The 12,603-nt window shown below is 39.6% G+C and overlaps 1 protein-coding gene across 1 annotated transcript; it reads right to left on the bottom strand.

Annotated features, from left to right (window-relative positions):
• Window positions 1-126: 126 nt before the first annotated feature.
• Window positions 127-9,570, bottom strand: pfkmb (phosphofructokinase, muscle b). Its single transcript, XM_072382297.1, has 22 exons — window positions 9,407-9,570; window positions 6,337-6,410; window positions 5,870-5,947; window positions 5,432-5,621; window positions 4,400-4,565; window positions 4,268-4,312; window positions 4,025-4,133; window positions 3,853-3,948; window positions 3,668-3,760; window positions 3,448-3,573; window positions 3,256-3,320; window positions 3,095-3,158; window positions 2,858-3,004; window positions 2,656-2,726; window positions 2,440-2,527; window positions 2,177-2,329; window positions 1,920-2,084; window positions 1,742-1,803; window positions 1,530-1,641; window positions 1,329-1,428; window positions 1,112-1,217; window positions 127-513 (listed from the first exon to the last, which is right to left on the bottom strand). The coding sequence occupies exons 1-22, from the start codon at window positions 9,489-9,491 to the stop codon at window positions 372-374; spliced, it is 2,337 nt and encodes a 778-aa protein (XP_072238398.1). The 5' UTR covers window positions 9,492-9,570; the 3' UTR covers window positions 127-371.
• Between the last annotated feature and the right edge of the window lie 3,033 nt (window positions 9,571-12,603).

Raw genomic sequence — 12,603 nt, 5'->3', positions numbered from 1 at the left:
TCAAGACATATCTTTACTTGAAAACTAATAATTTAGCTTTGGTTGAGCTGCAGATCCTGAGAGGTCAAAAATGTTTTTAACATGATTTGTGGTGAAGATGGGAGATGGCAAAATAAGTCAAAACAATCATTTTCAAATGCTTTTAATGTTTAGCGAATGGAGATTTTTTACTTTCTCTCATTTTACATCATAACAGAATGATAATGTTTTCCCCAAGAATGACCGCTTGCGCAACTTTTCAATGAGATTCTGAGTCTTTTTCTTTATTAGCTTCTTTATTTATATTGCACTCTCCTTAAAATAGAGTTCACAAAGTGCTTTAAAGGAAGACAATAAGCTCAAGTGCAGTCCTGAGTATAGACACAGAAAGGCTACTGAGGAACAAGGCCTCTCTTCTTGATGACATGTTCCATGGCAGCTTTCTCAGAGGTGTCAAGGTTGATCTTGTACTTAGCCAGGATTTTCAAGATGGGCCTCAGCCTCAGCCACCACTGGCTCTTTGGAATACGATGCCTGCAGGCAACAACATTGATTAATGATAAGAGCAAAGTGAAAACAACAAGAAATATTCTTGAAATTATTAAGGAAACTTATTGCAAAGCTGCATTGGGTGATTTAAAATCACTACAGGGAGCAGAAAACCTCACAATTGAACAACATTGAGGGTTACGCGTAGTTATCATCTTTGTAAACAACTGTATGCCTGTAAAATTCAGAACATGAACAATATGAACACATTACTGCAGTGCACTATTTATATGTTCTAACCCTGGTTCTAAATGTAAACTTTTTTTAAAATTAAATTAAATTATATAATTCACGTCATTATTTTGCATACACTTAAACATACACAAAATTGTATTCATGTCAACAGATTTTTCTTTGAATCGGTTTTAGAAAAAAAACCCTGTGAACTCTAAGCAAGTAACTATGTGGCATTGTCGATAATTCAGCAAAATAAGTGGTATGGAGTTTAAAAAGAGACATAAGACTTTATGGTGTTGTGAAAAATAACTCAAAGCCTCATAGTACCCACAGCATTTGATAGAAATCCTGTCAGTGAGAGTAAGTGTTAAGTAAAGAAAGTTGAAGGGTACAAATGAATTCTCACTCAAAGTCAGTATCTTCTTTGAGTTCAGCCAGAGACTGAAAAACCAAAGCTCTTTTCTTCATTCCCAGCACACAGGCTGAATCTTGAGAGTTGGCAAAGATGCGACCTAGAAGTTTGGGTTTAGAAATAGAACATACTTTAGCGCGGGGGGCACAGAGGGAGAGAACAGCAGATGTCAATACAACATCTTATGTTCTTAGTGACATCAAGGCCTCACCATGTCTATAGCATTCCTTCAGCTTGTCAGTTAACCAAAGGACAGACTTAATCCCCATCTTTGTGCCAAAGTTCCTGTCAAAGGGAGTCGGTGTTCCACCCTAACAAGAAAGGATAGATTTTCTTTAGTTTAGTTCATAAAGTGGCTGGCAAACATTGAGTATTGGCAAACCAATCAGAAGATGTAGATTGAGTTGCACACCTGCTGCATATGGCCAAGGACGTTCTTCCTGCAGTCAAACACACCTTTGCCCTCCTCAGAATACAGGTTGAAGATAAAGTCAGTGGTGTAGTTTGCATTACTTTTCTCATTTCTAAAACAAAAGTAAAACCAAAAATGAGACACAAACTCCAAAAGAACAATGCATAATGGCTGTAATGATAATAAAAGGTTTTATGTTTGTGCCCTCTAACCTCAAAACCAGTCCCCTCTTCACTGTGGTCTTCATCTTCTCCACCAGATGTTCCACATTCATCTACAAAAATATACATTTTTAAATCAATGACTTTAAAAGCATTCATCCATCCCTCACTGATGGATGTCATTGTTTTGCTTCCTCTCTTTTTTTCATCAATAGGGAGACAGACAGACCTCAAGTTCATGAATGTTGAAACGCTCTTCATAAATGTAGGCAGCATCAGCTCCAGATGCTAATCCGGCCATTGTTGCCAGGTAACCGCAGTATCCCCCCATAGTCTCAACAATGAACACTCTTCTTTTGGTGCCAGCAGCAGATTGCTTGATCCTGTCACATGTCTGCAAATAGGAGACACGTGACAGAAGAGTGATGTAGTGAAAATGACTTCATTGTTCTAGGATTACCTTGTTTTTCTCCGTTAGAGGTATACCATGGTTATGGTGTTGAGGGCAGTGTCCGCGCCAATACTGAAGTCAGATCCTGGAACGTTGTTGGATACAGTAGCAGGAACAACAACAAGTGGAATACACAGCTCCTCGTACTTATTTCTAGCTTGCATCATTTCCAGACCTCCCAAGAATGCCTGATAGAGTGGAAAATAGTAGAACAGCAATACATAAGTGCTGTTTAGTTGGGAGAAACTTTCTGACAGTCTACCAGCAACACAACTAAAGTCGGCAAAGGGTTGCTCACTTCAAAGCCTCCAATGATGACAATACCATGGATGTTGAACTTAGTGATGGACAAACTGATGTCCTCCAAGAATTCATGTGGCAGGCCTCTTCATAGCAGAAAGAACACACATCAAAGAAGATCATTTCTGGTAAAACTAGCCATGCTTGTGTTCACGCTAGTCAGTGAACACTTCATTGAAAAATGAAGTGCCATTTGTGAATTGAGATGCCTTACCTCTTTGTACCAAGCATAGAGCCACCCTTTCCAGTCCATCCTGCCACTCCAGACCAACCAATTGGCTCAATCTGTGCAGGCACAGAGTGGGTGCTCTGTCATATGTGTAGGCTAAGCATTGTCATGATTAAACCAAATAATTGCCCCTACAGTATCCCTCTTCTAACTGCTTGCTTATTTGCATGCAAACACAGTATATTACCAGTCCATGAGCCAAACCATCGAATCCGTCGTGCACCGCCAGCATCTGGTGGCCCTGAAGGAGCCCGGCTCTGACAGCTGCACGCACTGCAGCATTCATGCCTGCACATGGAGCGCCCACATTCAATATGGCGATGTTGATATTACTCTGGTAAAGACAGATCAGAACAAGTTTATTTTCCCAACGAACTGAGAGACAGTTTGTCTGCCGTAAGAAAGTAAAAATGCATTTCCTTACCTTTGTATCCGGAGGGTGCACATGGGCCAGCATTTTGTAAGTGCTCCAATTATTCTCAAAGCTCCTGTTCTCATAGTAGCAAAAACATGCAAACATTTAAAAAAAAAAAAAACAACACTAGACTTACTCTCAAATGATTAATACAAATGTGCTTGTCTCACTTTCCCCTGAGCTTCACTGCATCATCATACCGTCCTTCAGCCATCGCAGTTGTGACATCTTTAGTCTGTCACAGAAACACATAAAAGCATAAAAACACATAAGAATATCAGTTTTTGTGAAGGCCAGCACCACTCCCCAAGTGAATGCCAGTAATTCTATTTCTCGTGTGCTTTGAGATTACGGTAATTTACCACTTGAACACATTCCATGAGAGGCAGCCTGACAGCCATGTTTCCAGACAAGCTGACCACACAGGCTGGAGTTTCCGGTGTGGCCTCCAGCAGAGCCATAACAGCCTCCACACCCATCCTGCTTGCCTGCATCATAGCAATAAAAAAAGCATGTAAAACTCTTGTAACAGTAACAAGATCTAATGGTGAGTATTTGTAATGGTTTTTGTTGAGGTATTACCAGGATTCTATCAAAAGCAGAAGGCGTTCCTCCTCTCTGTACATGGCCCAGGATGGTGGTGCGGGTGTCAAAGCCTAGCTTCTTTGATACCAGCTGGAAATACGGATAGCTTATGAACAATCTGCCAAACACAACTGGAGCCTATGCTGTTAGTTCTGGTATATTAGAGTACCACAATTACTGACCTCTTTGATGGTATCACAGGTGATTGGTTTACCAGCGCGATTCATTGCTCCCTCTGCAACGATGATAATATTCAAACGAGAGCCACGGCCTCTTTGCTAAGTGGGACAGAGGAAATGTTTAACATGAAGCCCAACCAGTCATGTATGTGATGATGCAGGACAAGACATTTACATCTGTCAGTCTTCTGCACAGATGCTCCTCCCATCCGTCATCTGGGGGCATCTCTGGGATGAACACCCAGTCAGCGCCACAGGCCAGAGCTGTCACCAAGGCAAGGTAACTGTAGAGAAAAGGTTATTATAGGATAAGCATCACTTCTCAAACCAACATAAAGTGGTAACTTTGTTAAAAGCAAAGTATCCCAAGATTATGTTTCATGTCATAAATGGACTTTTATCACAAAGCCATACTCACCCGCAGTGCCTTCCCATTACCTCCAGAATAAAGGTCCTCTGATGGCTGAAAAAATAAATTTTTGTTTAAGATTCTTGATTTTAATTTCCCTCTATGTCTACCTTTCAAATTTATAAAAGCCTGCATGCATACCTCTGTGCTGTGGTGGTAATGGCATCCACTATCTCTATGATGCGGTGCAGGGCAGAGTCAGTGCCAATGGTCATATCCGTTCCACAGAAGTCATTGTCGATAGATCCCACCATGCCAACAATATTGAGATGTGAGGAACATTTGGCCTCATTTGCAGTGATTTTCCCTGAGGACACATTAAAGATGCTCCTTATAGAAAAAAATTATACAACATAAAAAATTCAACTAAGACAATCAAAACAATTGAAAAAAAAAACATACCCATGGCGTTGATTAAGAAATACTTATATACCATGCACCGTGGAACTTTAATAGAGGACCGTATTTTACTGTTATACTACTTTGTACCACTAGATGGCACATGAATCATAGCATCACATAGTGTCTTCTCTGCCCTGGAGTCAACAATATAAGAAAAGGAATGGGCAATAAGATGAGCAATAATGAAAAACACAAAAATTCCAACAATTGTGGAAACCACTGACAATCAAACGGTTATTTTGTCACCAACCCCCTTCCACAAAGCAGCAAGGACTTGTAATAACAGAGAACAGTAAAATGACCAAAAGCAAAGTGACTGTCCTGTAAAGGTCGCTGTTTTTTCTGGCCCACACTTTATCAGCAGTCAGATCAAAACAAGAAAACGGTACATTATGTTATTGTTGGTTGTTAGTCACCAATTTTATTGATGATTTTAGTTAAAATGAGTGGAGCTAGTTGTTACCAATGGACAACAAAGCTGATGAAGGAGACCCCCACCCACTGAAGTGTCACCCAGTAGGCTAAAAAAAAAAACCACACCTTGTAAATAAAAGATAAATTGATCCTGAATAAGAATTTAAACATACACCAAACCTGATGTAATTCTGCCCCCTTGGGATGATAATTTTTGAAGACCAAAGTAAAAGTCCATCTTTAAAATGATGGCACCCAAAGATGCTGACTAAAGTACACCATGGTCACATGTTAAATTTGAATTCTGCATGAATGGCCGATTGGTCAGTGAGGGGTTTTTCCGGTCATACATCTCACCAGCTTTAAGCAGGTCTGCCAGCAGTTCTTTCCACTCAGTTCTGAACTGGTTGGCTCCTGTCAGACTGCCATCGCCTCCAATAACGCACAGGTTGGTGATACCGAGCTTGACCAAGTTGCATGCAGCCTTGGTGCGTCCTTCTTTGGTGCGGAAATCCTGACAGCGGGCACTACCAATCACTGTCCCACCCTGATGTCAGCCAAGGAGGAAAGGTTTCAGTCTCAGACAAGCATGACAAGGAGGCCAGTAAAGAGTAAATGTTTTAATATTCATTAAGTCTTGCTATCTAATAAACCTTGGCATTTAAACTAATCATTTGACCTACAGCACTGTGCCATACCAACTAAAATTAGATTTTGATGAAAAGTTAAAGACTGAATCAGATAGATGATACTTAATAGATATACAAGTTTTGGCCTGTTTGTGTTTGTTCTCACCAGCTGCAGCATCATTGACACACTCTCCCAAGTTGCAAGGCGGATATTGTCTCCACCATCCACCAGACCCTGGTAACCCTGTCAACAATTAAAACACAACCCAGTGTTACTGCCTTGAAAATGGGTCATTGCTGAGAAGAAAGTTAAGTTTTAATGATACAGACGTGCTCATATTCTGGCACCGGCAGCCAGTCTAACAAGTATTTTGTTACCAGAATTAGGCGATGTAGTAGGGCTGATGACAAACAACAAATCATACGATTGATTAATTGTTTATATAATTTGATAAGCAAAATGGCAATCAAACAATGGTTTCATGTCCACATTTGGCAGCATTTAGTGCTGTTTAAAATGTAATCACCTGGATGGAGAAATGCAAACTTTTTTTTTGTTACTTCTGCTTGCTTTGACATTGCACAGATCAAAGGATTAATCCAATAAAAATAAAAATGTATAACAACATTTACCTCATGGACAAAATAGACCTTGGCTCCAGTGTACAGTCCCACTCGAACTGTGGCCCTCACAGCTGCATTCATACCTGAAGGAAGAGTGTGTGTGTGTATGTTGAGTTGTATGAATATATGGCATTCCTGCGACAAGGATTAGGAGTTTTTTTCTGTCTGTTGAATGTACATTTCAGGAAGTTCACTATAATAAATATGTGAAAAACATAAAGTACACCCTTTTCAATGATACGGTTTTTAGTTTTCAGGAAATGAGCATCAGATGAGCATCAAAACATGACATATTACAACAAGTCATTATTATTTCAACAAAAACTTGTGAAAATGTTGAAGCAGTGATTTAAGACTAAGTACATCTTTACTGCTTCCATGAAAAATGAAAGGGTATGTAGCAGGCAAGTGCTGCTAAGCACCAGTTATCTGGTCTGAAACATTTAGGTGTGTATTAACAAATTGTCAAGGTGGACAGACATCAGACATGATCTTAGAGAAACCACTGTTGTTGCCTATTAATCTGGGAAAGGTTCAAAGTCCTTTTCCAAACAATTTCAGCACCATCTTTCTACAGAAAGAAAAATTATTATCTAAAACAGCTGCCAATCTTCCAAGAAGTTCAGTCCAAGGTAGACAGCAAAGGCCAAAAAAACTTGAAACGAACTACTTGAAAATAACTGAGCTACATGTCAGACTCTACAGGCCTCAGTTAACATGTTAAATGTTGAAATTCATGATAATACAATTAGAAAAAGGCTGAAAAAATATGCCTTGTTCAGAAGGGTTGCCAGGAAATAATCTCTTATCTAAAAATAACATGGCAGCACAGTTTAGGTCTGCAGACATCTGGAACAACGTTGTTTGGACGGACAGGACCGACATGGAGATGTTTGACCTTAATGCACAGCAGCATGTTTGGTGAAAACGAAACGTAGCATATTAGCACAAACACCTCATGCCAGCTGTCAAGCACGGTGGTGGTGGGATGAGGATTTGGGATTCTTTTTCAGCCACAACGTGGGTACCTTGCAGTCAGTGAGTCAAGCATGAACTCCTCTGTATTCCAAAGTATTCAGTCAACGGTCATGACTGAAATTGGGTCATGCAACAGGATAATGATCCAAGCCCACCAGCAACAGAATGTCTGAAAAATAACTTAGTTAAGGTGTTGTTATGACCCAGTCAAAGTCCAGACCTCAACCTTTTTGAAATGCTGTGGCAGGACCCTGAGAGAGATGGGCACAAAAAAAGACCTCAAAGAACTGAAGCAACATCGTAAAGAACAGTGGGACAAAAGTCCACAACAGTGATGTGAGAGACTGACAACGTCATAAAGAAAATGATAACGTCACGTTATTGCTGCTAAATTTGGTTTTACAAGATACTGAATCATGACTTGTACTCAGTTTTTTCCGCTGTGCTTCTGCATTTTGTAGTTTTTATCAAAGAATTCATGACACGGTAAAATATGTCATGTCTTGCTCATCTGAGGTTGTATCTACCTATATTTGAACACTTTTCATTTGAAAACATTTATTGGTAAATTAATTGATTGGTTAACAATTCTCTGCTCCACTTTTTGTATGAGCTGGTCTTCAAAACAGACAGTAATAAAACTTTATAATTGAAAGATGGGATACTGTCTTTTTCATATGACTGTATGAGTTCTTTGGGTAATTTCAATATGTGGTTTTAGGAAGAATGGTTGAACTCCCTCTTGTTAGCAAAATAACCCAATGCATCCTCTTTTTTTAAAATCTACCGTTCCACTGGCTTTGTTGGTCAGTGCATCTATTAGTCTTCCACCACATGTCAAACCCAAATAAACAAACTACCCCCTGTTAGCATGATAACTTGAGTGGGTTCATTTTATAGTCCTTCCAAGCCACCAGTTTGCTTGATGAACTCATCCCCTTGATAATTATAGATATTATTTTAATAGATATTATGTTAATTTGTCTCTGCAGCTGCTCAACACTAGATGCGAGAAACAATCACCACCAGACAGGACATAACACACAACAAAGCGATATTTTACAAACTGATTTATTTTTTTGGTAAATGGTCACTGATTGCTGTAAACTTATTTTTTTGGAAAGGGAACGAGCCAGTGCTTGCTCCCCTTTGGGGGGGGGGGGGGGGGGGTCACTTAAAGGACAAGATTTGGATAGATTAACTTTAAGGGCGCCAGGAGCATCTCCATTTACAGTGCAAAGGCGAAAGGTATCAGAAGGAAGAGTAGAACTACACCCTTGATCTACCTCACTAATTTCACACACGACAGAAAGGTCATGCCTCTAAAATTAGCCGTTGTAACTGTTACAGTCATAGATGGAAAAAAGGAGCAAACTTGGGAAATATAACAAAGAGTAATGAAAAAGAGTAAAGGTAAGGGATAGCCAGATTTGCATTTATACTGCAGTAAGGTTAGATTTCTTAAAGTTCAGATAGTTTAAAAAAAACACAGATAGATTGCTCAGCCTCTCACATGCTCACACTTTAGGGAGTGTGGGGTCACTTACACCTTTAAAAGGTCACACTGGATGTATTCCTCATCAAGTTAAAGGTCAGGGGACCTTCAGTTTCTAGTAACTCACCTCATCATTTTACATAAGTTGATGGCAAAGATAATTCTGTTCTAGTAGAGAAATCACAAAACATGATCAATGATAATAATTTGCGAGAGCATAGATTCGATTTGAAAAGGTGAAATCATAACTGAATGTGGCTGTTGTGACACAGTTTACCTTTGCGCTTTTCAAAAAGTGTAATTTCTGGTGCTCTATTCAAGAAGAACCAGTGACACTTTATCAAAGTGGACACAAGTTTGAAATTCTTTTGTTAAATACAGTCAGTTACTGACAGTCTGAACAACCAGGGAAAACTTACAAAGACAATGGGACTTCAATTCTGGATCAGTTGATTTCTTATTTACTTTATCTCTTAAATGCATCCTCATTTGACATTAAACACTGCTGTTCATTCATTAAGGACTGACCTACTACACAACACATCATCTAACCCCCTGTCATGGTACTACAATCCCCTAACACGATCTTAGAAATCCTCCTCTTACCCTGTGCATCGCCCCCGGACGTCAGTACGGCGATCGCCCGACCCACACCCATCTTGGTGGGGTCAGTGGGAGCCTGTTGTGCCATGGTCCTGGAGCTGAAGCTGGCTGATAGAAAGGGACCTTTAGTGCAAGTATCCTTGCCACCCTGCTGTACTGTGTGTAGCACAAGGTGCCTCTAACTCAGCCTGCCTGTTATGGAAAGTAATAACAGTTGCAAGAGTGCCCAGCTTAACTATCCACTTGGCAGACATGGAGACACACATAGTTGAGCTGACGCATTTAGACATTCACTCACACATGTGTGCACACACACTCACACGCACGCACACACACACACAGGTGTACACGGTGCCTTTTCAAAGTACAACTCACCTTCCTCTTTGTAAGAAATAAGTTATATTTGGTGATCAATCTAAATTTATTTTGACATTTCTTTCCCATTTTGAGTTGCCCGAATAGCAGATTTTTCTTCCAAGTTCAAGATTACAAGTCTTGGAGAAGTTTTGTCTAAATTTAAATGAATACTGATGATTTTAACACATTCATGTTTAGATTTTAATCAGTGATTGGTCCTTGTCTTCCTGAAAAATCAATCTTCTTTTAACTCAAACATCAGCTGAAAACTCCAGCTATCTCAACCAGCTACCTGGTTTCTTGTGTGCTCAGATACATTTTTTAAATGAACTGAGTGCTCAACAACTAGAAATAACTGTCATTCTTCAAGAATCAACTTAGGCATATAAATGTAATATCATAGCTTCCTTGTTCAGAAATCTCCCTAATCAGCTGATGGACTTTACAGACACATTTGCCTATAATCTTGATTGCAAAGCCTTGATTTCCTTTCAGGCAGCCCAAATGTAGATGTCAGTTATTGCTATTGTAGTCTGTGTTACCAGCAGACGCCGCTGAATCGTAACTCTGAGACATCTCACTTTCACATTCAGGTGCAGCATGATCATCAGCACCTGAGGAGGGAAAATTATGCATGTTCAATTACCCAAGCTGTGCAGCACTCACCATAACTGACTCTGAAGTGCAAGGTGTCATCTCACTCACACAATAAAGCCTTTCCACTAAAAACAATTATTCCTTTTTCTTCTGTCCATTTTATTTTAAGAATTTGTCTTCACTCTGCAACATTTTCTATCTCTACATTGGAGACTACATTGGAGGCGTTTACTCCTGCTGGCCTTATCTTCTGTTTTGCAACATGTTACAGTTGATAGGCTGGTTAAATGAGGTGGGGAAAAACGTGAAAATATTCTTGGCTTGCTTTGTTTTATCAGGAAAACGTTCCCCCTGAAAAGTCACCTCCAAGACACAACTATCAGGCAGCTGCTTTCCCTTTATGATGAAATCCTCTTCCAAAATACCTCTTCTTTGACCACATTCAATGTCTGACATGATGAATCTAAAGAGGAGTTGGATCCAGTATAGTGCCAAAGCATAATGTAGGTATGGACTTGCGGGTGTGTATAGCGATTAAAACATCTTGTTAAATCACGCCGTAACAGAACTAAATGCTTTTTATACAATAAAGCATACCACCGTATATGATATGAACAATAAAGCACTTTCGACCCAACATGTACCTCCAGATTGAATTTAAATAAAACCACAATGCCGGAGGTGTCAGTGATTAATATTGATGCATGTATCAATTCATTAAAATCAAACAGAACAGAATACATGTGACAACAGTGCAGGGCCCAATGCTTGTCTGCTGCAGGCAGATTGAGACTCATTGAGACTGACTGTAAATAGATACAGGAGTGGCTATCTATAAGACTCACAGTAACCACTCCCCTTCCCCGCCACCATTACTGTGAAAGTGCACAGTCATCCCAACTGTACATGTCAGCTTTGTGTATTCTCTGCACCCCACCACCCCCAAAAAAAGATTACGGTATGTCAGAATTAAAAAAAAGAAAAGAAAAAAAAATCTCTGGCAAATGCACAGTTGCACACAGTTGACCATTCCTCCATTCACTCTTGAATCTAACATAGGCTGAAACAAAGGTGGAGTAGGTCTATCACATAGACACAAAGAAACAAATGTCAACACCACCTACATACCTTGACCTTTCTTTCTGAACCAACGCAGCAGACTGATGAACAGCACAACACAGAAGAGCCCCAAGGCTGAGGAAGCTCCGTGGTACCGCATCCTCACACTTCCCTCTTCCCTAAGAAACCATTGTGGGTCTGAACTGTATTTATAGCTTTGATATCACTTCTTCATTGTGAAGTAGTGACACTCACCATTTGAGCATGCCGGGTAAGCTAACACACCTACCAGCGCATGGAAAGAGTCAGACAAAAAAAATAAGATTGATGGTTTCAAAATGAAAGTTATTCATTTAGAATTTAGTCCGAAAAATAGACGAAAGATAATATTCAACAATGTAGTCTGAACTGCCATTATAGTCAACCTGTGTTTGCTGTTTAATTACATAAAAGTTGCCAAAAACTGAACAAAAAGAAGTGAGAAGAGAAATGACAGATAAGAGTGATATCACCAAATGTTTTTACTCTTCTTGTGTGCCTATAAATGCACCTATCATGCGCACAAGTTGTCATTTCACAACAGCGCTTCATCCTGGGAGTCATTTTAAAGAAATCAAACAAACAACTGAAGAAACAAACAAAAAACAGGAGATTTAGAAACACGACACACTTTATATTCCAGTTAACGTGAGACCACCTAAACACTAAGCTTCGAAAATTGCATTTGCGTCCCATTTGGATGCTGTAAATCACATGAAAATCTCAGATTTTTAAGCTTAAGCTTTAAGCTTGTTTCAGAGCTTTGAATGGCATTTCTTCAAGAGATGTTCTTATACACAGTAGACCATGTCCAGTGGACATGAATATACAATTAAGATATATACAGTTTATTTCAAGTTGAAGGTCTCGTCATTATTTCCATTATTTTCAGACTGAATTTGAAAATGAAAGTCCACTTGGGAGTCTACTTGTTCCAGTTCACTGGATTTAAATTGGAGACACACACCTGTTTACATAAAGTCTGACTCTTGGTAGTCTAAAACAAGCCACGAGATCAAGAAAGCTGACTGGACTGTGTCAAGGCACAGATCTGGGGAAAGATACAACACATATCTAAGATGGCCAATGGTCACCCAGACTGACGAGACACGAGAACGTTACAGAGGGACTACGATCAGTGCAGCATT

The sequence above is a fragment of the Leuresthes tenuis genome, unplaced genomic scaffold (genome assembly GCF_036924035.1).
Source record: "Leuresthes tenuis unplaced genomic scaffold, fLeuTen1.0.hap1 SCAF_3, whole genome shotgun sequence".
Taxonomy (NCBI): domain Eukaryota; kingdom Metazoa; phylum Chordata; class Actinopteri; order Atheriniformes; family Atherinopsidae; genus Leuresthes; species Leuresthes tenuis.
This window is presented reverse-complemented; position numbering and strand designations above follow the sequence as displayed.